This window comes from Mus musculus, chromosome 15 (assembly GCF_000001635.26).
Source record: "Mus musculus strain C57BL/6J chromosome 15, GRCm38.p6 C57BL/6J".
NCBI classification, from domain to species: Eukaryota; Metazoa; Chordata; class Mammalia; order Rodentia; family Muridae; genus Mus; species Mus musculus.
The window spans coordinates 76,501,486-76,529,155 of NC_000081.6; the positions used below are offsets into that span (position 1 = coordinate 76,501,486).

General features: G+C 53.7%; 2 protein-coding genes and 1 long non-coding RNA gene across 6 annotated transcripts; 1 reads left to right on the forward strand and 2 right to left on the reverse strand.

The window, feature by feature from the left end:
• Nucleotides 1-526: 526 nt before the first annotated feature.
• Nucleotides 527-10,536, reverse strand: Dgat1 (diacylglycerol O-acyltransferase 1). Of its 4 annotated transcripts, none has more exons than NM_010046.3 (17): nt 10,070-10,509; nt 5,081-5,168; nt 3,181-3,221; nt 3,001-3,086; nt 2,864-2,916; nt 2,630-2,735; nt 2,380-2,487; nt 2,221-2,295; nt 2,033-2,136; nt 1,905-1,943; nt 1,789-1,830; nt 1,669-1,713; nt 1,474-1,586; nt 1,334-1,399; nt 1,159-1,246; nt 1,007-1,069; nt 527-903 (listed from the first exon to the last, which is right to left on the reverse strand). In NM_010046.3, exons 1-17 carry the CDS (start codon nt 10,294-10,296, stop codon nt 751-753), a joined length of 1,497 nt encoding a protein of 498 aa, NP_034176.1. In that variant the 5' UTR covers nt 10,297-10,509; the 3' UTR covers nt 527-750. The 4 variants fall into 4 exon arrangements, 3 of the variants coding, with proteins under 3 accessions (NP_034176.1, XP_006520468.1, XP_017171915.1); XR_383978.3 differs by having other exon boundaries at nt 530-903; nt 1,474-1,516; nt 10,070-10,536; XM_006520405.3 differs by lacking the exon at nt 10,070-10,509 and adding an exon at nt 8,112-8,842 and having other exon boundaries at nt 530-903.
• A 4,181-nt stretch (nt 10,537-14,717) lies between these two features.
• Nucleotides 14,718-20,644, reverse strand: Scrt1 (scratch family zinc finger 1). Its single transcript, NM_130893.3, has 2 exons — nt 20,106-20,644; nt 14,718-18,188 (listed from the first exon to the last, which is right to left on the reverse strand). Exons 1-2 carry the CDS (start codon nt 20,218-20,220, stop codon nt 17,257-17,259), a joined length of 1,047 nt encoding a protein of 348 aa, NP_570963.1. The 5' UTR covers nt 20,221-20,644; the 3' UTR covers nt 14,718-17,256.
• A 1,411-nt stretch (nt 20,645-22,055) lies between these two features.
• Nucleotides 22,056-27,670, forward strand: Gm46533. The gene is made up of 2 exons (XR_001781743.2): nt 22,056-22,142; nt 24,095-27,670. It is a non-coding gene; the product is annotated as a predicted gene, 46533 (long non-coding RNA).

The window sequence follows — 27,670 nt, forward strand, 5'->3', positions numbered from 1 at the left end:
CTCTAGCAGTTGACAAGCACAAACCTCACCAAGTCAAGGATGAGGACTGTGGATTGTCAAAAAGACTCCTATGTAAAAGCTTCTGTCTAATTTGGCAGCTACTAGAACTTGGGGGCAAAGTATCCCTCTGTTCAGAGCTCTCTCTACTGTTAGAGCTGTACAATGTGTATAATTCCTGGGCCCCAGGCAGTCAGTGTGCAGATGTCCTCTCATGGATGGCTCCACCTCTAAAAGTGGGGATTTACATTCGTAGTGGTCCTGCATGAATTAGCAGGGTAGGATAAGAACTCGCTGAGCTTTCCTGAGCATTCAATGATATTGCTGCACCCCTGCAAGTTGCTGCTGCCACCTGTGTCTTGTTCTGCAGCTGAACAGCTTTGTCCACACAGTCCATGAGATTGTAGAATAAACAGCAGCCATGTAACCCCAATCCTTGCAGCTCCACCTGAGATGGAGCCTAAGGATTTCAGTCCCTAAAATGGCGCATATGGGTGCAGGCATCCTCAGCAGCCTCCACAACCCCTGCAAGAAGGTTTTAGACAGCACTTTATTGATACCCTCAGCCCCTGGACAACACAGACTCCCAGCACTGGCTCATACCAGTGCTGAGATTCAAATGCCATCCCCAAGAGCAGGAGTAGGCCCCATAGGGGCAGAGAGGCCTCCCAGACTAGGAGGAGTGTGCAGGCAGCCAGGAACCCCTCCAGAACTCCAGGCCCAGGTTAGGGAGGGCTGGCCTTTGGCAGTAGCTCAGACCCCCACTGGGGCATCGTAGTTGAGCACGTAGTAGTCGTGGACATACATGAGCACAGCCACCGGTTGCCCAATGATGAGTGTCACCCACACAGCTGCATTGCCATAGTTCCCTTGGAAGAATCGGCCCACAATCCAGGCCAGTGGGACCTGAGAACACATGAGGCTACAGTCAGGTGGCTACAATGGCCACAGGAGATGAGGTTCAACACAGATTTAGGCTGAGCGGGACAAACTTCGCAGAGCTCCTCACCTGAGCCATCATGGCTGTGAATGCCCAGAGGCGGAACATCCGCAGGGGAACGCTCACTAGGTACTGGAGTGGAGGAACAAGAGAGGTCAGTGTTTCAGTTGGTGGCCACAGCCCTGCCCAGAGGTGAAGTGGGGTGCGCACATAGCACTGACCTCATGGAAGAAGGCTGAGGTCAAAAATACTCCTGTCCTGGCCACCCATTTGCTGCTGCCATGTCTGAGCATAGGCTTGTAGAAGTGTCTGCAGAGCAAGCAAGCCATAGGATGAGGCTAATGCCATAGGGCCCAGGTCTACAACCACATCCCACAGGTGCGTACACCATCCTACCTGATGCACCACTTGTGCACGGGGATATTCCAGTTCTGCCAAAAGTAGGTGACAGACTCAGCATTCCTTGGGGTCAAGAAACAATGGGATAAGCACAGCATGCTATGACCTACCCAGAGCCCCAGAAACACACCACTCACCACCAATCTCTGTAGAACTCGCGGTCTCCAAACTGCAGAAGCTCTGCCACAGCATTGAGACAGGAGTGGAAAAACCAATAGAAGAAGATAAGCCAGATCAGATGGTTGGGGACCTTTGGGAGACAAAGCTCCAGGTTGCAAACTTACAAACTCCACCTAACCTTCACTCGTCCCACCGGAGTCTCTGACACTCACCGCCAGCTTTAAGAGACGCTCAATGATCCGTGAATAGTCCATATCCTGTGGAGATAGGCTGCCTCAGCTAGCTATGCCATCTACCCTATCCACCCCTGCCACAAGGGAGCCTAACCTCACCTTGAAGGGCTTCATGGAGTTCTGGATAGTAGGGACCATCCACTGCAAAGGAGAGTACCACATCAGTTTCCCTCAGCTATACTGAGCCCTGCCATACACCCACTCAGACGACTTACCTGTTGGATCAGCCCCACTTGAAGCTGGGTAAAAAAGAGCTGGGCGAAGAATAGAGTAGTCAGCTGAGACTTGAGTTGCACACACACCCAAGCCCTGTCCATACCAACCCTCAAGGTCCAAACCTCACCATCTCAAGAACTCGTCGTAGCAGAAAGCGCTTTCGTATTCGGGGGGACCGAGGAAAGTTGAGTTCATAACACAAAGTAGGAGCAAAGATGAAGTAATAGAGATCTAGAAGGAAAGGGTAGGTTCTTGGACCACACAACCCTGAACCTTACAGTCTTGCCTCTGAGTCCCAACCTGACAACTCCTCACCTCGGTAGGTCAGGTTGTCTGGATAGCTCACAGCTTGCTGGGCAGCAGCCCCACTGACCTTCTTCCCTGTAGAGACTGCCAGCAAAGCAAGACAGTAGTCTGAGACATGGTGCCCAAGCTCAAGCCTATTGGTGAATCCCAATCCTGACAGCCTCTTACCAGCTTTGGCCTTGACCCTTCGCTGGCGGCACCACAGGTTGACATCCCGGTAGGAATAAAGCTTGAGGAACATGATGGAGTATGATGCCAGAGCAAACACGGAACCCACTGCAAGACAGGTGGCTCAGCCATGTCTGCCCATACACGACAGTTAACACAGGCAAGGTGGGCTCAGACGTGACCACCCATATCCCATGAACAACCTGGGATCAGCTCAACATGGGATGGGATGGTTAGGATGGAGGCACACCTGGAGTGATAGACTCAACCAGTAAGGCCACAGCTGCTGGGAAGCAGATGATTGTGGCCAGGTTAACCACATGTAGCAGCAGCCCCATCTGCTCTGTCAGGGCACCCTGGAGAAGAAGAGAGCATTCAACCAGATCCTTTGCCCTGGGAGATAACTATCAGGCCTAGTAAGAAGAGCCTATCTGAAGCAAGCCACCAGTGACTTTCAGCAAGAATGGGGATAGGCACCACTTACCACTGCCAGGCGCTTCTCAATCTGAAATGCAGCCACAACAAAAATATTGGATGCTGAGGACAGAAGCATCACAGGACAGGTTCAGGCCCTGGTCAGCCTGTCCCCCCACCCATGGCCCTTCTTAGACTGCAGCTCACCAATAATCACGCATGGGGCAGGCCAGCTGTAGGGGTCCTTCAGAAACAGAGACACCACCTGGATAGGATCCACCAGGATGCCATACCTGAGAGTGGGGCAATGGGGGCCTGAGTAGAGGTGAGCCTCAGGGCCTAAGCAGGCTGGGGTGGTATAAGAAGGGGCCTGGAAAAGGTACTCACTTGATAAGGTTCTCTAAAAATAACCTTGCATTACTCAGGATCTGCAAGAGACAGACAGTCAAGAGGGTTCAGCCCTGGCGGTGCTGTCACAGCTCACTTTACCTCAGCACCTCTACCCTTGGCCAGGACAATAGCTGTAGCAAGGGAGCAGTCCCTCTTGATAACTCAGACCAACTGGGGGGTTGAGAGGACGGCTGCCTACCCTTGCCCAAGTACTGGTCCCTTCAGTGTGAGACAAGAGGCTACAGCAGGCAGCAGGAAGGTCTATCAAAGCAAAAGGGCAGGAATGGGTTTTTCTGTGCCTCAGTCAAATATTCTAGCAATACTCAAAACTCCAAGAATGTGGCCCCAATGTAGCCCAACTAAGGAGTGGGCCTCTAGACTCTAGCCAGAGAGTCCATCATCCATCTCACAAGCACTAGATGCAGGCCGGGTGCCACCAACTTGTCCAACTACCTAAACAGATAGAAGCTATGGATAATACAAGGGAACACTGATGAGAGTCCTTGCCTGGATACTCAGGGAAAGGACACCATACTCCAGCTTGGAACTTAAAAACACCCTGCTCTATACCGCCTCCTGACTACCCACTGCAGGTAACTTGGGGCAGAATTCATATATCCTGAAAGGGATGAATAGGAGGGCCAAGGGGCAGGTGGGGCCTGAAGAGATGGCCCAGTAGTTAACAACACTGGCTGCACTTCCAGAGGACTTGGTTCAATTCCTACCATTCAAACAGTGGATCACAACTCTCTGTTAACTTCAGTTCTAGGATATCTTCTGGCCTCCATGAACACTACATGTACATGGTACAGAGACACATATGAAGGCAAAACACCCAAACACATTTAAAAATGAAAAGCCAAGTGGGTACCCCCTCCCCAAAACCTTCTTTATAGGCCAGGCTTGGCCAAGAATAGTGTGCCATCTCCCATGGGCAAAGCTGGTCTTGAACCCACTGGCCCCCACTGCTCACTTCTCACTCATCAAGCCCCACAGCTAACCAAGGCCCGAAGCTCTCTCCAGGGAAAAGGTGCTGAAAGCCTCAGAAACCTTCTAGAGCATTATAGGGTAGATCCCTTCCATACTGATAAGACAGCCAAAGAAGCCATGCCTAAAGCAGGAACAGACACTTCTGGGTGAGGCAATAGGTATCAGACCATATCCAAGTGATGATAACCCTTTGTCCCTGACCCACCCATCCACCCATCAGGTTGTCCTTTTGAGCCTTGGACTCCAATAGCTTCTGGGGTGGAGATGCAGTAAGAACCAGGCCCTAGAGGACATGACATAGCCCTCCACCACTACTCAAGGGCAAAGGAAAGGGACTAGAGGGCCTGTAAAACAGTGGCTGGTTCTGCCAAGGGCCCTATGTCCATGAATCCACATGGCATAGGAATACAGCCTCAAGATTCTTTCTTTTTTTTTAATTTATTTTATGTATATGAGTACACTGTCACTCTTCAGACACACCAGAAGAGAGCATCAGATCCCATTACAGATGGTTGTGAGCCACCATGTGGCTGCTGGGAATTGCTCTTAACCGCCGAGCCATCTCCAGCCCCTCAAGATTCTTTCTATACATATCCAGAGGCCCTGGACCAGAATACCCGCTCCTCAGCCTTTCAGACTCCCAGACTGTAGGGCAACCAATACTCCCCACCATCTCCTTGCTCTCCCACACCTACACAGCCAAGGGGGACCTGAGGCACAGTGTGAAAGCTATAGGGAAAGTCAGCCCCACTGCAGGGACCACCTGTGTTTCCCTCACTGCCAGCCTAGTGCTAGCAACCACATGGAGCTACAGTCTTCAAAGGGCAGAGCCTCTGCCGAAGGGAAGGGCACCCTGGAAGGTTCTGCCACACCTGGCCAGTGAGCCTGCTCCCACAGTCCTACTCACCAGCATCACCACACACCAATTCAGGATACCACGATAATTGCTGAAACCACTGTCTGAGCTGAACAAAGAATCTTGCAGACGATGGCACCTGGCAAAAAGGAGACAGGATCCTGCCCAGTAAGCAAAGACGAGCAGGAAAAGGACAAACCCACTCCTGCCCAGGTATCTTTTCTGCCAAGAGTTCACTACCATTGCACACAGGAAGAGGACTCAGACAAGGCCATTCCAGTGGTTATGTAGCTACAAGAGGAGAAGGTCTCAGAATCACATAGAGACCTTTCCCTCTAGGCAGTAGAAAATATTCATTACAGGCAGAAGAGTCTAGACAGGCCTCTGTGAAGTTTGAGTTCCCCAGAAACCAACTGCAGTCAGGCTCTTGGGCCACGAAGATAATCTACCTGGGTATCTGTAGACCTATGTGGATCTACCCAGTACTACTACAGATTGCCTAGTCTGTTCATTGTAAGAACATTCTCCTGACATTTAGACACATAGGCCCAATATAATAGCTGGCCAAGTGCCCACCATTAATGTACATTTCTTACGAGCAATGATTTGGCCCTCTATCTGCATATTAAGTCTGTGTCCCTGACTTTGTTCAGGGAGATTACTGGGACCTGACAACAGGGAAAGCCTCAGAGCTCCTACCTAGTGGTAGGATACAGGGCATCCAAATAGACCCTGTATGTAAAGAATACCAAGCCTGGCAGAGTAAGACTGTGTGACTAAGATAAAGCCCAGACTCAGCTCCTGGCAATCACAACAGGAAAAACCCAGAGCCCTAGTCCCAGTAACTAATGCCCTCACTCACACCAACTATGGCTCCACCTTGCCCTCCAGCTGCTGTGCCACCAGGAAGCCACACAGAATTGAGCAAGACCTAGATTTTGTAAGCAAAGAGGCTAGGGCCTCCCCTTCCCTCTCACCACATACACCTCTACCCTGGGGCATCTGATGAGGAGCAGGTCAGGAAACCTATTATAGGCACCATCCTACTGAAGCCCTTTTAGGACTGACCTTGTTAGTGACCCTCAATAACAAGGGACAAGCCCTAGCTTTAGTTAGGGTTGGAATTCTGACAGCCCTCTCCAGAAGAAAGGTCAAAGAGGCTGAGGGGCAGTGCCAACAAATTCAATCTTTGCTGTCAAGACTAAGATCTAAAAAAAAAAAAAAAAAAAAAAAAAAAAAAAAAAAAAAAAAAAAAAGAACAAAAAAACACACACCTTTGATCCTAGCACTCAGAAGGCAGAGGCAGGCAGATCTCTGACTTTGAGGTCAGCCTGCTCTACAGAGTTCTAGGATAGCCAGGGCTACAAGAGAAACACTATCTTTTAATTAACTAATTAATTAATTAATAGAATTGATATCTACTTGGCACCTAGCTCCATCTACACTAGCTTCTGGTCAGTAGGAAGATAGTCACATCCTTCTTAGTGTCCGTGCCATGCTACAGCAGCACCAAAGTGAGACAGAATCCCAACACCACTCTCAGCTGTCCATTTCCTCGGGACTAGGCTTCCAGCATCTAACACCAGGCCCATGTGATACAAGCCATGTGATATGACTGCTGTATCTCTACCTTGAATCCCTTTTCTCCCCAGATCTGGTGGCTGCCCTTGTTTGGGGTATTCACTGGCTTGATGTAGCTGCCTTTAAGAGGCAACCCCATGAGACAAGCAGGAAGGCATCTTCCAGTCTGTCTACTAGACCTCCCCACCAGTCCCCCTCCCCCACACTGAAACCCTGTGGTTGCAGCATATCCCAAAGCCTCCTGCCCCCAAAACCTCATGGCTGGCCTCTGTGGCACAACCCACCACTGCCTGCACATAACCAAAGCCATTTCACAAGACTGACCTCTCTCCCCTTTGGGTAACCAAGGAAACCATGCTGCTTTTTCTATGCCCATCTCCAGAATGAGGACAAAAGTATAGAATGGGGTCCTGCTTTCCAGAGCTAACTGCAAGCAGATAATTTTTGTTTTTTTGTTTTGTTGTGTTGTGTTGTGTTGTGTTTTTAGGAGACATGACCTATGTAGGCCAGGCTGGCCTTGCTTTTCCTGCCTTAACCTCCCAAGTGCTGGTATTGCAAGCATGTGCCACCTGATGGGACACCTTGCCTGGTGTAGCAGACAAGATCCTAGGAGGTTTTTTGGTTGGTTGGTTTTGGGTTTTTTTTCCCCAGGGTTCTTCTGTTGGGCTTCCAATTCCTTCCTCAACTGTCCACACTGGTGTCTTGGGTCCTCTTCTCCCATCCATCATCTTGAAGGCAGCATTCCTACTGCCCTGCCTCCACCCATGCCACTCCCTCCCTCCCTAGGCCAGAGATATCTGTCCCAGGTTGATGAGGAAGCCCCCATCAACCATTGCCTGCAAAGCTCCGAGCCTGCCACTGTGACCAGAAGCTAGTAGGCTGAAGGGCAGGCTGCAGAAATGGCCAGCAGGGAAAAGAGGAGCTGGCTACATGATGACAGCTGTTTTTGCCACCCTCTCACCTACTAAAGAGCCTGCCTGTGTCCTGTGCCTTCCAACTGTCTTACACTCACTCCGAGACTAAAAGGACACAGGATAGCTGGCCCTCCTTCCTGTCTTATGGTAGGTCCTTTACCCAGGCCTACTCGAGTTAACCACAGAGAACAAGGAAGAGGTGGCATCCTCTCTTGACTCTCCTACAACTCCACATAAACACTGTAGAACAAGAATAAGCCCATCCATACACACATGCCAAGATCTGTGCCACACTCAAGGACCAACCTCTAAGTATGGGCTTCATCTAGGGACCACACAGTTCAGATCTGACCCCAAATAGAAAGGAAGGGAATAGAATGCCAGCTCCTCTTCTAGCTGACACCTGACACTTCTGTGCTGCTCTCTGACCCAAGCCCTGGGTTACAAGAGAGCAAGCAACTCATAATTCCTAGACCATGCTACAGAGATGTACAAAAGATAATCAAAGACAAATACCTTGGGAAAAACCTACCACCATTAAGGTCTTGCCTTGGGTGCCATTCAGTAGACAAAACGCACAGCCTCACCTTGCCATAGGATAGAAGAAATGAGCTGACATCCAGAACCTGGCTCAATGGCCCTGCTTAAAGTGAGCAGGAAGTACTAGGGAGGGGAAGACACAGAAGCTCAAGGAGTCAAGAGGAAGGGTGAGAGTTGAGCTGGGCTGCCAAGAGCAACAGCAGCAGGGGGAGGGGGAGCTGGCAAGGGAAGAGCTGCAATAGGCTGAGCTACAGGCCAACTCCAAGAGGGCAGGCAGAGCCTGGCCCACCAATGTGGAGGGATGGAATCTAGCTCCTCACCTAGGAGGCTTCCGGCCCTGTGACATCCCCAACATGGATTGAGGCCCACTGCCCACTGGGGGATGACAAACTCCCCATCCCCATAATGCAACATCCATCTATGGAGGAGAAGGGGCCACAGCACAGACCCTTTCCACACACATAGACATCTTTCCTAGCTTGCACAAGCCTCCCACCGGAGTACACTGAGTTCAATGGTCATCAGGAGGTGTGACTGTTCTCTCTTGCCTATCCCTGCATAGTAACTTGGCCTACAACTGAGACCTCAAAGATAAAAAGATACTTTCCCCACTGCTCCAGAGGTCATACTAGCCAAACTCCTGACTCCTAAAGGAAAGGACAATGAGGGCATTCAGAATAGGGGATTGTTAGGATCACAGGACCTTAGGACATAGGACCCTTAACATCTTTTCTGATGCAGCGGGCACCTTTAATCCCACCACTTGGGAGACAGACACAGGTGGAGCTGTTTGAGGCTAGCCTGATCTACAGAACTAGTTCCAGGACAACCAGGGCTACACAGAGAAACCCTGTTTGTGTGTTTGTTTGAGAGAGAGCGCACACACACAACATCTTTTCAGGTGGAAAATGGGAGGCCAGCCTCTCTCAAGACCAGCTTTGATTTACAGAAAATCATGATCCCTCTAAGGAGGGCCAACCTCCTCCCCCACTCTTGCCTCCAAGGCCTCCTTACCTGACCTTTGTTCATAATATGCCATACCTGCCTCACACTGAAGTTATCTTATCTCCTGGGTGAACTGTGAACACCCTAGGGCAGCTGGGGCGTGGGGGGCACCGTGCCCACTAGAAAAAGATTGTTGATACAAAGAGAACCAGACTTTGCCACCCTAGATAGCCACTTCCTCCAAGCCCCTCAGGTACTTCCTAACCCAGAGCTACTAAAGGGTCCCATGATGATCACCAAAAAGAGTCTCAGGGCCGGCTTTGTAGGAGACAGTCTCCATTTCTTCAGCTAAGCAGGGCCTCTCCCATAGGTGTGTTCATACCAAACCTCTCTCCGGTACTCCAACCACGGGATGAAAGTCTCACTTAGTAGTCAGCTCTGCCCCTATAGCCCGAAGTCATTCTGGTAACATAAGCTGGGCTTCCTTCAGGCCCTCCTACTTGCTGGAAGAGGGGTGAATAAGCCATGCAGCCTGTTAGTACTAGAAAGCTTCCTGTACTGTCCTCTGCCCCGAGCAAACGCCCATACCCATCGCCTCAAACAGGCGTGTGTCCTCTGGAGCCTCTAGCAGCCTTCTCTACCCACAGGACACCCCTCGTAGTTTTTGCAAAGGTAACTCTTCATCATAACCCTCCCTGGAAAACATCAGCCTCCTTCCACTGAAGAAAGCCCATTCATCTCCACCCCCCACCCCCCCGGGGCTCACATTTCCTGCTACCCACTCCTCAGAAAGGACCTCAAGGGACTCTGCCTCAAGGTGTGCTTACTTTCCTAAGCAATATGGAAAGGGGGCTGCTGCCCACTCCTCTACCCAGACTCCCTGGTCGGCTACACGACCACACCTGGGTGACCTTGGCAAGTGACCCTCTCCCCAAAGCCCGTGTCCCAGTACAGCCCCAGGGGAGCCCCGGCCGCGTAACTCGCAAAGCTGTGGCCAACTTTTAAGAACTAGGAGCGTCACTGGAGAGGTCAGATGTAAGGGGATCAGGCACTCCGCTACCTCAGATCCCAGTAGCCGTCGCCCACGCTGGTCCGCCCGTCTTTGTCCCGGGTATGGGCTGGAGCCGGAGCCGGAGCCGGCGCGTCACCCCCGGCGCCCAAGTCGGGGCTCACAGCCGCGTCTCGCACCTCGTCCTCTTCTACCTTGGGCCCACTACCACCCTGGACGGAAACCCGCGAGCCGGTCCTCCGACGCCGAGAGCTTCCCGCGCCTCCGCGGTCGCCCATGGCTTCGGCCCGCACCTCGTCGCGGCCCAGTCGTGCTCCGCCGGCTCTCAGCGCTTGGAGCCCGCGGCCCCGCCTCTGGACCCTGAGCAACGGCCTCCGCCGCCGCCCCCTGCCGGCCTCCGTAGCCGGCGCAGCGCACGACTACCTCTGCGACGCTGAGGCTGCGATGCTGCGGAGCAGCTGACTGGCTGTGGCGTCAACTGGAGAGTCCATTTGTAGTCCGAGGCCGAGCGGAGGCGGAGCCTAATCGAAGACGCGGAGCACGCTGGGAGTCGCGGGAGCAGAGCGCGGAGCCTCCTGGGAGTTGAAGGCACCGGGAGCTGGTGACGTATAGCACTCTGGGAATTGCAGTCACAGGCTGGCAGAAGCAACTAGTGTGCAGCTTGGCTGTGAACTTCGGTGGAAGAGGTCCGAGGTGCTGTCTCACTGCGAGGAGCAAGCGGGAGGAGAACTGCCCCGGCTCCTGGCTCCCTGGCAGCTACGCACTTCCTCTGACCTCTTGCTTGCCTCTTGTCCCACTTATGTAAAAACATCCTTTCGTCATCCCCAGCAGCGGTTTGAGTGTAGGTCATTTATGAAACTGCGCTGACGTCTTGCGGTTCCAAATCCATTTTTGAGCGCACAACCGACAGACTTATCTGCTCTGGCAGCATCGTTCTCCGAAAGATCCCTAGCTGCTAGGCAGGAACCAGTTTAAATGTACCTTGGAGCACATAGCCTGTCAAAGGATCAAACTGGAGAAATACCCAGCTTCGCATTACAGCAAATGTGTGCAACTGCCCAGTTAGTTAAAAGAAGCAACTCACCAGTCACCATGGCCTCTTCCTCTACCGCCCCACAGTGCTGTCGAGGGCCCGACAAGCAACGTGCCTGATTTAGACACCGCCGTGCATACATTCTAGACCTGAGGAAGCACCTAATTTCCTTCAGAAACACTATAAAGGACCAAGGAGAATAGTGGCTTTCTCTTCTGGGGAATAGCAGGCCTAAGAAGCACCTCTATAGGACAAGGTTGGTAGCCTCTCCTACAGGATGCTACTAGTCTTCCTATTAAGCTCCCTCCACTTCTGTAGTATCCACTGACTCCTTCCCTCAGGTCACACTTTCTTCACGACACATCTCATGATGAGCAATCTGGGCTGCCCTGCCGGTGGTGTCTTTGTACATATGCAGAGAAAAGCGAACCCAGGCTTGGACTTTTGTGGATCAGAGCCAACCTGGTCAGTGTCTCCGAGCATTCCTTTGTTGCTGGCCCAGTCTTTCATCTGGTCCTTGGCAAGGCAAGGGCTAGGTCTTTGTGAATAGTGACCCCAAAAGGAGGCAGAGTGAAAGAAAAAGTCTCTTTGGGAGCCTGAAGTGAAGGTAAGTCGTGTGAGCTCTGCCATGCCTTTCCCGCTCCTTCCTCTGTTAAGTGAATACGAGGCTTCCACATTCTCCTGGGCTAGCACGTTGGCTACACCAGCTTCCAGTTTGAAACCAAAAACTAAAAGTGGAAGGTTGAGGCCTAGGCTGCCACTAAAGCCAGAGATGAATCCACACCATCCAAGAGAATGAAAGTCCTCCTTGGAGACAGCTATTCATTGACATTCAGCCTTACAGCTGTCAGCCTCCAAGAGGCCATGGGAGTGAAGAGACCAGAGGATGACCAGAGCCATCAGGAAGGATGGTTCTATGGAGACCTGTGCCAAAGAGATGGCACCGATGTCAGAGTTCCAGGGCCTGATTCAAGGAGGAAAGGCTGGAATGGATGATTGCGATATGCAGACAGCTTCACTGTTGAAATTTAACGTGAGTGGTGGCACACGCCTTTAATCCCAGCACTCAGGAGGCAGAGGCAGGCAAATTTCTGAGTTCGAGGTCAACCTGGTCTATAGAGTTCCAGGACAGCCAGGGCTACACAGAGAAACCCTGTCTTGAAAAAAAAAAAAGTGTGCAGACAGGGCTGGTGAGATGGCTCGGCAGTTATGAGCCCTGGCTGCTCTTCTGAGAGGTCCTGAGTTCAATTCCCAGCAACCGCATGGTGGCTCACAACCATCTATAAGGGTAACTGATGTCCTCTTCTGGCATGTGGGTGTATATGCAGCAGAGCACTCATACAATAAATAATGTTTTTTAAAAATTTAATTTTAAAAAAAAGTCACAAACAGCTTCAGGCTGAACCCAGCACCCTAGGATTACAAGCAGGCCAAGGAAAACCTGCTTCGGAGAGTTTGCAGTGGTGGAGAAGAGGGCTCATCAAAACCCTCCAGGAAGCTGTTTCCATTCCTTTTGGCCTACTAACATAAAGAAACAGAAGCGGGGACACACACACACACACACACACACACACACACCACATGGTGGCTTGCAACCATCCATAACAGAAAATCTGATGCCCTCTTCTGAAGTGTCTGAAAACAGATACAGTGTGCTTACATATAATAAATAAATAAATAAATATTTTTTAAAAAAAGAAAAGAAACAGAAGCAATCAAGGCCCTGAAACTGTGGGGTCCTCTAGAAAGTAGGAAGATACAAGACTTCCTGTATGCCTTTGCTACCACCAAAAAAGTGGTGTTTGGGTGGGTGGAGACAGTACTATGTGAAGACAGTCCTAGGCTATTTGTTCACCCACAACTGTTTATCTGAGCCTTAGGCTCCTCTTCTACAAACAGGAAATCTCTTACTGAGCAATGGTGGTTACAGGCCTTTACAGGAAATCTCTTACTGAGCAATGGTGGTTACAGGCCTTTACAGGAAATCTCTTACTGAGCAATGGTGGTTACAGGCCTTTAATACAGCACTGGGGAGGCAGAGGCAGATGAATCTCTGAGTTCCAGGACAGCCAGAGAAACCTTGTCGATCTTGTTCCAGCTAGGGACAGTGACAGTTAAGATCCTCTGTGGAGAGCCTGATTAACCATTTCTCCCAGTCCCAGATGTGCCTTCATTCCTGTTGTTACTGCTGTCCCAGCTTCCCAGAGAGCATGTCCTCCACCACTGGGATAATTTCCAAGCTGCTGGCACATAGGACATGACCTGCTGCAGATACGTCTCTCCCTTTCGACATGAATGGAATCTGAGTGAGTCTGCCTCCTGTTCTTGCCAGGATGTGGGCAGTTGGGCTGGCTCTGACCTAAGACTGACCTAGTTTGGTGCATCAAAGTTTTTGAGCCACTCAACTCACACCTGCTGACCTGCTTGCCAAGGGTCATTGCTGGGTGAGCCTTCCACCCTCACTCCCGTGGCTGCTCTAACTCTCTACCCAGCACAGCCTTGCCTCCTATTTCCTCTGTTCTCCTTGTCTAGAATCTGAGGGCTACTTGTGGTTACAGAAGTGCCTCTCCTCCTGGGAATCTTCATACTGGCCCAGCCTAGCTGTCTAGCAGTACAAGAGCACACACCCACAGTTTAGGGGTCTGTGAGAGACCAACTCTTTTAAGTTCAGACTCCATTTTAGAGCACCTGACCTAAGTTTGAACTCTGGTAAACTGGCATAAGGTTCCAAGTTACCTCCCAACAAGACCTATGCCTCCAGGTTATTCCCCCAACAAGACCTGTGCCAATTTCAGTTTCCAGGCTACCCCCCCCCAACAAATCTGCATCCCTGGGTTACAAGCCCACCCCTGCCTCACAACAACCAATGCAGAGGGAAACAGAAGTATATGAGTTGACTCCCAGCCCCAGCCAATTATGCTAAAGGCCATAGTAGCTCTCCAATTAGATGCTTGCCAGGCCAGAAACACCACCACCACCACTGCCACCCTTGACTGCCCCCTGCCCCCGCTTGCTGCTTTCTACAAAACCTTGCCCTGATAGATGCTTGGGGTTCCTCTCTACCAAAATTGTCCTGCACAGTGTTGGTGGTGGGCTGAGCCTGAGCTAGCTTAAATAAAGGCTCTGGTGTGATTGCATCGGATTGGCTCCTCTGACTGGTCTTTTGGGGTTCACTAACACTTGCTTGACACTGGATGAGAACAGCGGGCCTCCAGGAGAGGGGCTACACCCAGCAGAGGCTTCTACTGTCCCATTTGCTCCGACACCATCTCGGAGGATTGTAAAGAATGAGGGAACCAGAGCTGTTGATGCAGCTGCAGAAGTACTAAGGAAAATAGAGCAGAAGCATTCCAGGCCAGCGATTGCTTCTAGATCAGCTTGGGCAGGAGCTAACTTCCGGCTAGCTGCCCAGAAGCTACGTGGCCCCTGAATACCTGAGACAGAGCAGAGTTGATTGCCCCAGGTCAATCAATGACTTTGCCTTCAGACAGGTGTTCCACTGGCTCTGCTGGCCTGACTGACTCTCTCCAGTAGGAGAAAGGCCAAGGCCTGTTCTTCTTCACTTGGGATTTCAGCACTGATCCGAGCCTGCAGAACCAGGAATTCTCCCCTTAGACACCCTCCAATACCCCTAGCAGCACCCCAACAGGACACGCCAGTCAACACTCCAAATTCTATCAAGAGTGGCATTTATTCTCCTCGTGGAGGTGCGGCGCTCCGAGGAGCTGGTGCTATTGTGCTTAGGAAGGAGGTCTGTCCGTCCGTCCGTCTGTCCGGCCGGCCCGGCCCCAAACGGGGGCGGAAGAGGGACACGGCCCGAGTAAAAATCCCGGCCTGTTGCGGGCCAGGAGTATGTACAAGGTGGCGGGGCGCAGGCGGGGGTGGGGGCGGGGCGGGCCGGCAGCCACAGCCCCCACCCGAGGGCCCCCCGCACCTCGGGCCCTACTTGTAGAATCAGTACAAAATAGGTGCTACCTAAACGTTCCTTCTACCTGAATTCGCTAAGTCGGTTATTGTGCTGCTTAGTTATGGGGGCGGGAGGGGGCCCATGGCTTTCCACGGCGGCAGGGTGTGGGCGAAGCGGGAGATCCTGGCGGGCCCACAGCCCTTCCAGCCTTCTCCATAGGTAGGTAGACAGGAGTAGAGAGTGGGGCGGGGTGGGCGCCTCTGTGTGCGTGTGCATGCGGCACAGGCTGGCAGGCCCAGGCTAGGAACTGTGGGCATTTTGCCAGGTGGAGTAAGGGGGTTAGATATGGGCACTGTTATGCTAGGCCTGCGGGTCCGCACCAGGAGGGTTAGCCAAGCTTGGTGCTGGGTTGAGACTGGCCATATCATATACTCCAGCATGTTGCACCTTAGCGGCACAGAGACAGCAGAGCCTCGTATCTCAGGGAATCAGAAAATGGGTACCTGTATGGGTGGCCCTGGTGAAGCTGGGCCCCAGAGACCCTGGGACCTGTCCAATTTGAGCTGGGAACATAAGGCCCAAGTCAAAGGCAGAGCCTGACTACACCCAGCGTATTCTAGGACTGAGGTGGGTAGGAGAGGCCATAGGGGCCCAGGGATTCAGCCCTCTGCATCTGCCTTCCACCCTGGCCTACCTATGCGTATTGGGCCCTGTCACTGATGGGCACCTCCAGAAGGTTGCCACATCTCTGACGGATTCAGGAATGGGCCTGGCATATCGTAGGTACCCAATGATGGGTCGGTGAGTGATGAAGGACTGACAAGAGAGGACTTGGGTGATACCATTCCATCCCAGCCTCTGGAACCATGACGCCTGCCGGGCTCTGCCCTGGGGTAGGGTATGGGGAAAGAAAGTCTGCGTGGCCGGCCCCGCGCAGCATCCCTGATCTAGGGGCCTATGGGATGGGTAGGGCAGGGGATACCTGATTCTCAGTAACTCTAGAGGCTGCGGCAGCTTCACATGCAGTGCGCATTATTGCTCTATAGTCTGCATCGGACTAACTAAGAGGAAGGGGAGCGGGCAGCCCCGGGAAGGGTTGGGAAGAAGGGTGGGACTGCATGCAGTGATGTCACAAAGGCGGCGGCCAATGGAGCGGGGCCCTTGGGATAGGGTCACCGCCGAGGCTTTGGCATAGACGGGTGAAAGTTGGCAACCGAGTGGGAGTGGGGCCTGGGCCTCCAGGAAAGGGCCGGCCTCGGGGGCAGAGGAAGTGGTCCTGGACAGCCTAAGCCCCGGGCGTCGGCGGGAAGGATGAGGGTTCGGCGCCCCCTCCCTGACCCGAGTGCAATCCGTTCATAAATAAAACGTATAAATACAGAAAGAAAGAAACCCGACGCGTCCGCAACCCCCCCCCCCAGGGGGCTTTACCCGCAAAGCAAATACAGAGGTGTGTAGAGGGCAGTGGCACGCCAGCCTGCCGGCCCGGGCATCCGTCCTCCAACACCCGAAGCCTGGGGAGCGAGGGAGGGGGCCCGGGGCAGGGCGGGATCGGGGTCTGAGTAGGTCGGATAAGTTCATGCGATTCCGATATGCGTCATTATTATTCGTTATGGAGGACAGAGCCCCGGAAGCCGGGCTGGAAGAATTAGGATTTGGCAGAGGATGCGAGGCGTGGGTTGGAGGGAGGCTCGGACTGAGGCCCTAGAAAGAACCCGAGGAAGAGGGTTGCCGCCGTCCGCGCCCCTCCCCATCCCCAAATCGTCTAGCACTCCCGGGAGGTTTGCAAAGCCTGCGGAACAGAACGCCTCTGTGGCCCGCCTGATATCCTGCTCCTCCTCCGGCCAGCTGCCCGAGTGGAGCTGACTCCCTGGACGCCGGACTGAAGGCTTGGCCTGGAAGGCTTGGGAAGGGGTGGGGAAGACCTGAGTCTCTGCAACGCGATCCAGGGGCGCAGAGGAGGGAGGAGGGCGCTCCTTACCTCACCTCACCCCCTGTCTTCAGAGACCCAACTAAGAGATGAGGTTCGGTTCTGGGTCTGGTCGACCCTATTGCTGGGAGAAAGCCTGGGGCACCCTGGAGGAGAGGGGAGGGTTTTCGGGGTGGGTCTCCCCTCAGGACCCTATTGCTTGAAGGGGCTGGCAAGGCTCCTGGCGAGCGGGGCGGGGTGGGGCCGGCTCCCTGCCCCTATTGCTGTGAGGAGGGGCCCGCCCTCCAGCCCCTCCGCCCGGACGCCAGCGGAGATTTCCCTGGGGGCCCGTATTGCTGAGAGCCGACCTGGCTGGCGGAGGCCCCGCTGCCCTAGGCTTGAACCGGGCTGAGCTGCGGCGGCGCAGGGGTTGCGGGGCCGCTAGCGCCGCCCTTGAAGCAGGCTGACTCGTAGTGCTTGTTGAGATAAGACTTGAGCGCGAAGCTCTTCTTGCAGCGCTTGCACTGGAAGTGCTTGAAGGCGGAGTGCGTCTGCATGTGCGCGCGCAGGTTGGAGCGGTCTGCAAAGGCCTTGCCGCAGTGCGCACAGCCGAAGGGTTTCTCGCCCGTGTGCGAGCGCATATGGCCCTGCAGCAGCCAGGGCCGGGAGAAGGCTTTGCCGCACACGCCGCACTTGTGGCGCAGATCGTGCGTGAGCAGGTGCATAGCCATGGCCGGCATGGACACGTACACCTTGCCACACGTTGGGCAACGCCTTGCCAGCTGGCTGTCCAAGCTGCGGTGCGTTTGCTTGTGGCGGCTCAGGTTCGACGACGTGGCGTAAGTTTTGCCACACTCTCCGCACGCGTGCCGGCCACCAGCGCCCGTGGCTCCCGACCCCGCACGCGCCTCGGTGCCCGCCCCCACGCGCGTGCCGCCCCGACTAGCGGACCCTGATCCAGAGCCTCGCGTGCCCGGCCCGCCCCCACCTCCAGCGTCGCTGTCGGGGGCTGCCACCGAGGCTGTCGAGGGGGCCGCGGCAGCGTTGGCATTAGCAGCCTTACGGCGTGAGCGCCCGTCAGTGATGAAGAAGGCGTCGGCCGCGTAGCCTTCGCTGACCGCCGCGTCGCCGTTGATGTAGCCGCCAGCAGCAGTAGCCAGCTCTGGGCGAGGGGTGGGCGGCGGTGCTGAGCCAGAGGCCGCGGGACCCAGCTCTCCCCGCACAGCCGCAGCATACATAGGCTCCGGGGATGGCCCTTTGAGCAACGCCGCCTCAGCGTCGCCATCGTAGACCGACGCAGGCCCCACGTAGTCACTGAGGTATCCTGAGGGCGGAGGCGGACAGACAGACAGCGGGAAGGGAACGGAGCAGCGGGCAAGACACACGCAAAGCGGGCGGCGGGAGATCGAGGAGACACAGCGGGAGACGTCGGGGTCCGAAAGGAAGGCAAACAGGGATTAGGACAAAGGAGAAGGAGCAGGGGACCACAGGGCAGAGGATGGAGACCGTGGGGAGGGGAAGAGAGGAGAGAAGAGAGACAGCAGAGGATGAGACAGAGCCAGGCAGGGCTCCTCCCCCGCCGCCCAAGCGCCCCGCCCCCGCGCAGGGAGGAGAGAGATGCATCTTCGGGCGCGGCTGCCCCCCTTCAGCGAGCCTCAAGGTCAGGGGGGAGGGGCGGCGCTCCTCTCTTCCTCCTCCCCCTTCCCCTCCCCCTCGGGTTCTCCCCACTTCAGCAGTTTTCCCTGATTATGCAACATACTGCAGACCCGCCGCGCACAAAGCCAGGGCCTCCAGCCCAGAGACCCCGACGGTCCTGCCTCTTTGGGATCCCCGAGGCCTTCTTTAGGCCCCAGAATCTGCTTCCAGACTTGGTGCTGCCCCTCTTGTTCTTTAGATGTGCCAACAAAACCCTAGCAACTCCTACCTAGTCAGCATCTCTGGCCATCACCTGGACTCCATCTTCCATCTCTCTAACCACTCACTGGACTTGCGGCTCGAACTCACATACCTCTCTACCCACTACTTTCCATTATCCTGGGTCCTACTTTGTTCCACGTTCTTGTTTTCTCCCCATGTCCCAACCCTACTGGGGGCCTTCTCAAGTCACCAACAGGGGACTAGGAAGACTGCCAGGGCACCCACTAGGGGACACCTTAACAGAAACAAGCTGCAGGTGGACATCGTTCATGCCAGTAGCTGCAGTTGTTCCCAAGGTACAAAATGGATCTCATAATCTCAGTCATGAATGCATACCCTTCAGGAGGCAGACTCTGCCTCGTTCAGGGTTACACTTGGGCTCTCAGCAACCATTGGGCCTGGTGGCATCTCGCAGGGTATGCTGTACCCTGACCCTAGTACTGAAACCCAACTCCTACACTGGCAGGGTCACATATGCAATCATCCAGACACACGCTCAGTCACATGGTGCACAGCGGCCTCAGAGTCACGTGGTCTCATGTAGTGGCACACAGACAGGCACACACACAGGGTCACACACAAGCGCACAAAGTCACATGGCCACACGCAGTCACATGGGCCCACACAGGCTTATGCTCTTGCAGGTCATACTTGCTCTGCCACCCCACACTGCTGGCACTCCTGTCCCCCTTGCCTGCATGCTAACAGTTGTCCTTGAACTTGGGCATCCTTACACAAAGAGCCTCCCCTCACTCCAGTGCCTTGGCTTCCCTTGCTCACCTCTTCCTCCCTAATCCTGAGTCCAGGGAAGATACTGCTGTTGCATCTTCTGGTACCTAGGCCCTGACAGGTGGGTGGCCCTGACAGACCCCAAGCCTATTCCCTAGAGTTCCCAGCATTCCCTAGCTGGCCCTAGCAAGGGGCTTTGAAGGTGCAGCCAAAAAAAGTGAAACAGATCCAGATTCCGGGGTATGGGTTTGCATGTGCCCATTTAACTGGGTCCTGTTGTGTCAGCAGGTGTCTGTGCAGCTGTGTATGTCTCAACAGAAGTCTGTGTGTGGGTCAGTGTGTGCCTTTAGTGTTTCCTGTTCCTGAGCCCTCTTTCCTACCTCTCCTCTACCCATACTCTGTCCTACCTATCTTGGAAGCTGTCTGGCCTTACTCTCTGCTCCCCTTTCCTCAGCCTTCCTTCTCTGTTCCAGCCTCAGGCTGTTTCCGTTGGATCTACATCCCCTCCTACCTTGCCACTCCACCCCCACACTTTGGCCACCCACCCCTTCCTGCAAAGCCCTGGGCCCTGCCCCAGCTGCAGTCCAGAGCGCACCTTTATCTTGCAGTCGCACTCCGAGATCGCTGCGGGCGCGCCCGTAGGAGCTGTCGAGGTCTGCCGAAGAGAATGTGTCAAGTTTGACCTTCTTAACCAGGAAGGACCTGGGCATGATTCCTGCAGGGCTCCGGCAGTGAGGGCCTGCAGAGCCGGGGCTCAGGGGGACTGCGTCCGCGGCGAGGCCCCGTCACCATCCGAGGAGCGGTGGAAGCAGCACTGTCCCCTGTCTGGCCTGTGGATGCTGCTGGGCGAGTGTGGTCCTCTCTCTTCTTTCTGCCCTGCGTCTTTTCTTCTTCCTCTCCGGATCCCTCCTCTCTTTCTCTCTCCTTCCTTCCTTCCTTCTTTCCTTCCTTCCTCCTCTTCTCTTCTTTTCTCTTCTTTCCTTCCTTCCTTCCTTCCCTCCTCTGGTCCCGGCTTCCCAGCCCGCAGTGCCGCCCCTGGACAGGCGGGGGAGGAGGCTGGGGGGGCGGAGAGGGGGGGAGCGGCTCCGTCCCGGGCCCGGAGGCTGCGAATGGGTGCAGGGCTGGCCCGGCCCCACGGCCCCCTTCCCCTCCCCCCCCCGCCGCGGCGGCGGAGCCTCAGTCAGCGGCGCCCCATGCCCCCGGGGGCGGCAGCGCCGGGCCAAGAGAACACGACAGTAGCAGCGGCAGGAGCACCAGCAGCTTCAGCACCGCGGCCAGCGCTGGCTAGGGCAGCACCGCGGCCAGCGCCCGGGCGCGCTCAGCTGGCGTTGCCGGAGAGGGGCGGGCCACCTGGGCCTGGTCGCGGGGCGGGGGTCCTCGGCGGGGGTCTCTAGGAGGCTGGCTTTATTGTTCTGCAGTCAGAGCGGGCGGCGGCGGCAGCGGCGGGCGGGGGTCCTCAGGGGGAGGGGTGCTCAGGGAGGGCGGGCCGAGAGAGGGAAGGAGAGAGGGAGGGACGGGGGTCCGGGGGCGGGGCTCCGCTCTCGGACAGCTCTGGGGCAGGCCTTCTGAGCCCGCAAGCCTCTTCTGCCTACCGCCGAGCGCAGCCTCTGGCTTTTAAAGCCAAGCGCTGGGGGAGGGGGTGGGCGGGGAGGGGAAAAGGCCGGCGGAAATGGCTGCGCCGGGCTGGGTCGGGCCAGGGTCTCCTGGGAGGGGTCCTGGGGATGCCTCGCCTGGACTTGTGTGGAGTTCCCCCGTGCGGCTCGGGGAATGGTGACCTGATACTTGGTGGCATAATCGGGCGTGTGGAGAGAGATGGGAATGGGCCTGGCACTCTCCCACCCCAGGCTCTCGTTCTTTTGGGGAGAACGCAAGCGGACCTCAGTCGAGTCCACGCTGCCTCCTTTAAGGTCTGGAGGCTAGGTGCGGGATGTACGGAGGCGGGGAGAGGCGGGAGACCAAAGGAGTGAATGCTGAGGCAGCGAAAACGCAGTGTGGAAGCCTGTGTGTGCCCTGTGCCGCAGTGCCTCTTGCCACTCTGTCACCTCGGCTGACCCTGTGCCCGCTGGAGGGACCTTTCTGTCCCTGCCACTCCCGCGGGACGGATGTCCAGCACAGTGGCGTCGGTGCAAGATGAGTGTGCATGGCAAGAGGGGCTGCCATGCCCCTGTTCCAGAAATTCCGCTTCACTGGTGGTTTCCGCCCTTCCGCGCGTCTGCAGCTTCTTCAGGAAGCCCGCAACCAGGCGGATAACCCTTCCCGTGGCCGCCCGCCCGGAGTTTGCAGCCCCCATGACGTCAGGCCCAACGGCCAATGGCGGGGCACTGGGGGTTGGGGGCCTCACAATGGCAGCGCGCGGGTGCATATGTCCCCAATTAGGGCTGGGCGCCGCCATTGTCCCTTCTTCGCCCCCTCCTCGCGTTGGGGTCTCTGAGCTGAGCTTTCCCCACGCAGCCTGCTCCGGCTATCGACGATGGTCGCGGAGCGGCAAGCAGAGACTGCAGCGTGGTGACCTTATACGGACTGGCCCGGCGGGCGCAAGTGCCAGGGCGCCACAGCGGTGCTGAGCTCAGCTCCTTTCCTCCTGCTGCATGCTGGGCTGCTACCGGCATCCACTGCCTCGCGTTCGGCCACGGTGGGTGTAAGCTACCTGCCCTACACTGAGCGTGGAGACCACTCTCCTGCTTTATGTTAGCGACTTCGCTCCTCGGCGGCGGGACATTCATCTTGCGTGGCAGGCGCTCCCGAGGGGCAGGACGGGTGCGGCCTCCCCCTTATCGCTGAACAGCAGCCGGCGAAGCTCGCCGTAGGGGGTGGGGGGCGAGGGTTCCCTACCAGCCACACCGCTAGTCCGGGCTCCTTCCCAGAGGGGAACGGCTGAGGCGCAGCCGGAGGCGTCAGGCCAATTAGCATTTTGATTGCTGGACTGAGGTGGGGGGTTCATCTGGAACAAGGTCTAATTACCAGACGGACCCTCAGGGCTCAGGCAGGCTCGATTCCCACCCCCTCTCCGTTTGCTCCCTTCTCCTGGACATTGTCCCCTCTTCTAACCCTATACTCCCACTTCTAGGTCCCCTCACAGGCCCAGTCATTCTGTCTAGCTCTGTCCCATACTTTGCCCCTCGGGTCCCTTCTTTCTTAGTAGTGGTCCTTTGCCCAGCCAGTCTTTCCTGGGTCTGTTCTGAGTCCCATTCCTCTGCTGCTCTGTCCTCGGCCCTCTTTTCTCCACCTCTTCTTACAATCTCTGTCCTTATGTTGTGTATACATCCCTTCCTCCTTTTTGTCCATCTCCCATCTCCTTTGGCCCCTAACCCTCCTTGATGGAAGAGACCATGTGCGGACACATATGAGCTTGGGTCTCAGGGCCAGGCAGTATCAAATGAACCATTCAAACGGGCCTTGCTCTGGCTGTGATGGATCTCTCAGGACTCCTCCCCCCACGGAGGGTAGAGGGGCACACAGCTAGGAGGGGCAGCTGGGTCCAGGCCATGGCCATCAGTCCCCACCAGCCCAGGTACATGATGCACATGGGGCCTGTGCAATTACTCGGGCTTTCCACATGGGCTCCTTGTGAACCTGACTCCCTGTCCCCACGTCCCCTTTCACATCTAAAGGTTTCCCAGACCCTTGGCCAAGCCAGAGAGATTGAGAAACTGTTGAACACTCATTTTGACAAGTTGTAGGCACCTTTACCCAAGGCCCCATTGAGTCTCTGAGAGTCTCAACGACTCTTCTGAGAATCAAAGTCAGCCCCCAGCGAGTGGATAACTACAGGCCCTATTAGGCTGCCTTTCTAGCAACTCCCACATCTCCTGCTATTCTGGCCCAATTTGCTCTGCCCTTATCCCTTTCCTATGAATGTGTAGTCTATACAGGATTGCTCTATGAATGTCTTAGTCTGCTTTTGTTGTTTCCACGCTGCCTAGGTCCCATCTTACAGAAAGGTTTAGGGGTTGGTGTTGCCACTGATGTGTTCAGGCCCTGTGGTCTGTCACTTCTCCATACACCTAGGGAAACAGCGGACAGCCTTACTGGAGGCTCCACCAACTTCTGCTGGGCTGAGAGGTGATTGGCAAAGAATGTAAAATTGGCTTGCAATTGCTGGTGGGGACAGCTTCTGTGGTGACTGGGGTGGATGAGGTCATTATCGAGAAGGGGTCAAGGATGTGGTAGGGAAATGGAGGTGAATCCTTGAGAGTACTTAATTCAGCCACAGTGGTAGTGGCAGCCGGGCTATGCAGCTCATGACAGGTCTGAGGTAGGAATCCTGGGAGAGAGTGAAACGGGGCTCTGCTAATTCCGTAAGGGGCATCTGTCGTGAGCCTTTTTGGAGGCTGCCGAGTTAGGGGGTAGCACAAAGGGAAGCTATGTGTCCTGACTGGAGACGAGTTGAAGGTCCAGGGAAGGTCTACTTCCAAAGGCCTAAAGGGCAAACAGACTTGCTCCTCACTGAGGCGGAACCATTGGAAGCCATGTTAGCTACTGCACCACTGTAACGGGTGGCAAGGAGAAGAAATGTTTATTTTTAGGTCACGGTTTTCGAGGTCCCAACACCCGTTTCCTCTTTTGTTTCTGGGCCCTTCTCAGGAAGAGCATCATGATAGAAAAACCTAGCAGAACACAGTTACTCACTAACAGCAACCAGGAAGCAGAGAGGGATGCAGGAGAGTGCTGGACAAGGTATTTATTTCCAGATCACAACCTCAGTATTCGCTTTCCTCCGGCTAGGCCTACCTACCAGTTTCTGCCACTGTCTGGAAAATGCTATAATCTGGTTTCACTGATGGATTAGTGAGGCCTGGTAACCAATCAGTTTCTAAATGTCCCACCTCTGAACTTGGCTGCATCGGGAACCAGGCCTTTAACATGCAACCCTTTTGGAGGAATACTTTATATTTAAACAATGACAAAAGCCAAGGTTACAGGGGGAAGCCATGAGTCTGAATCATAGCACAACCACAACTGTATCCATGAAAAAATAAGAAAAGCACAAGACCCCGAGTTCAAGCCCCAGGGGCCCACAGAAAAAAGCCAGACACAGTGGCATGGACTGTAATCCCAGCACTGGGAGAATAAGAGCCAGGCAGATCCCTAAAGCTCACTGGCCAGTCCACCTAGCCTGCTTGGTGAGTTCTTGGCCAATGAGAAACCTTGTCTCAAAAAATAAAAAAATGAAAATAAATAAATAAATAAATAAAATTTAAAAATGAATAATGTTTCTGTAGTAAAACACCAGAGGATGCCCTGTGGTTACAACAAGCACATACACACACATCTGCACACATGACCACTTGCACAGGAACGCACACACACACAAAGAGCAGATATCAAGGTAGTAAATATTTTCATCAAATCTAACATCAGCTTAATAGTCTATAAAAAATATCTGATATGAGTGAACTTTTAGTTGTTTTTGGTTTGTTTTTGGTTTTTTTTTTTTTTTTTTTTTTTTTTTTTAACAGTTTTTGCCTGAGTTTATTTGTAGAAACAGCATAGGACACCGGTCATCTGCAAATAGTGTGTGGGGAGGTATGTCACAGCAGTCTGTCTGTCTTCACACTGGCAGGAGCCTTTTCTATGGGGCCTTCACAGGGGCCTGGGCACCTTTGGGAGCCTGGGCTGGAGCTGAAGCCTGGGTCTTAGCTGGAGCTTTGGCCTCTGCCTTGGTTTGAACCTTGGGCTTTGGTTGGCAGAGCCTTTGACCCTTGGCCACGTAGCTTCGAATCTGCTTCCCAAGCTTGGGGTGAGCGATGAAAGCCAGACGGCTAAGTTTGCAGCATCTTGGACTTGACGGCCTGAGGCTTCTCCAGGGCCTTGACGGCCTCTGCGCGCGCACTCACTGCCTTTGCATTGCTGGCCTGCATCTTCTTCAGGCCTTTCTTGGTGTGCATCTTGGCAAAGCGCATGTTCCTCAGGAACTTGGGGTCAACCCCCTTAAGAGATTCGTAGCTTTGCGACCGGGGTTTCTTGATGCCATTTCTGTGCCATTTTCGGGACTGGTTGTGTGTGGTGTGGTTCTTGGACTTGGCCGTGTCTGCATGGTAACCCGCGGCTCCCCTTTTATTGGTTTTTCGAGACAGGGTTTCTCTGAATAACCCTGGCTGTCCTAAAACTCACTCTGTAGACCAGGCTGGCCTCGAACTCAGAAATCCTCCTGCCTCTGCCTCCCAAGTGCTGGGATTAAAGGCGTGTGCCACCACTGTCCGGTGTTTGTTGTTTTTATTTTATTTTATTTTATTTTATTTTATTGAGACAGTTTCTCTGTGTAACAGCTCTGGCTGTCTTGGAACTCACCTTGTAGATGGGCCATCCCCAAACTCAAAACAGTCTCAAACTCAACAAAGATCTGCCAGCCTCTGCCACCCCCCTCCCCAAGTGCCAGGATAAAAGGTGTACACCTTCACCTGGCCATGCATGAACTTTTATAGAACAAAGATGATTAGACCCCTAAGAGGTTAACAGGTAACTGGTATACAATAATTTACTAGGATCCCAAAACATGACAATTTAGTCCCAGCGCTGGGGAGGCAGGGGTTGGTGGATCTTGGAGTTCAAGGCAGCTGGTCTACAGATGGAGTTCCAGAACGGCTGGGGCTTTACAGAAAAACTCTGTCTCAAAATAATAATATTAATAATGATGATGATGATGAAAAATATTTTTTTCATAAAAGCAGAGAAAGCATGCCCATTCATGAGGAAGCCTGTACCTATGATTATATTCTCCGTTAACTGAAGGCATTTTAGAATATGATATCTGGTATTTACTTCAGAATAACAAAAAGAAAGGGCTGTGGGTGATCCAGTTTTTGATGAACATGGTGAGGGGCGCAGACTTCTCAAACTCACCCTGCTTTAATGCAGAATTTGATGTTTTCTATAGGAAAAAAAAATCCTGAAATTTGCATTTTGTGATTAAATCGGTGTGCTTAAAAAAAAAAAAACAAAAACAAAAAGAAGAGAATATGGTCAAAATTCAAAATTGATGAAACTTTTTTGGGGGGGGGTTCGAGACAGGGTTTCTCTGTATAGCTCTGGAACTCATTTTGTAGACCAGGCTGGCCTCAAACTCAGAAATCCGCCTGCCTCTGCCTCCCGAGTGCTGGGATTAAAGGCGTGCGCCACCAGGGCTGGCTCCTGATGAGACTTAATAATCCATAGAATCTTCAACACTCAGACAGCAGCAAAGGCAGGCAGATCTCTGCGTTCAAGCCAAACCTAGTGTATAAATCAAATTCCAGGATAGCCAGAGCTACATAAAGACCTCAGAATAAAACAAACACACAGACACATGTTCAACAAACTCCGCACATAAAACAAGGAGAGTACCTAGATATATCATATAATTGACATGTCATAAACTTTAAAAATCTAGTGATAAAGCCAGGAGGCTCCTTCCCCCTCCCCTCCCCCCGGGTTCACTACAGGAACAGAACAGAGAGTAACAATTCAGGCTGACTCTGAACTCACTAAATAGCCTATTCGAATCTACACGTATGTCTCCTCCCAAGTGCTGGTATTATAGTCACACAGCACCCTGGCTGGCTGCCTTCATTTTCCTTCTTTTTCTTTTTATTATTGTTTTTGAGAAAGGGTCTTACAGAACCTTGACTGGCATGGAGTGCCTACCTAGACCAGGCGAGCCTCAAACAGAGTCCCCTGCCTCTGCTCCTATGGACTGGGATTAAAGAAGTGTCCCTACCATCACTGACCTTTTAAAATTGTTTTGCTTTTGAGACTGGGTTTCTTTTTTGTAGCCCCGCTGTCCTGGAACTCCCTCTCTAAACCAGGCTGTCCTTAAACTCAGAGAGATCTGTCTGGCTCTGCTTCCTGAGTGCTGGGATTAAAGGCGTGCGCGACCATGCCCGGCGAGACCCTGTCTTTTAAAAAAAAGTGTCTACCATGACTGAAGCTTCTCAAATGTGCTCTCTAGTGAACCCAGATGAATACACTATGTGTAAAAAAAAAAAAATGTCGGGATGAAACCCATTATTATGGATAATTGCTATATGCTAATAAAAACAGAGTGCCCATCACAGATAAATGTATAAACAACAGAGATTGCTAGTGATATAGGTTAACTATAAAAGACACTCTGTGCACAGGAGGCCTTGGGTTCAATTCCCAGGATTTTAAATGAATGAATAATAAAATTGATAAGTAAAA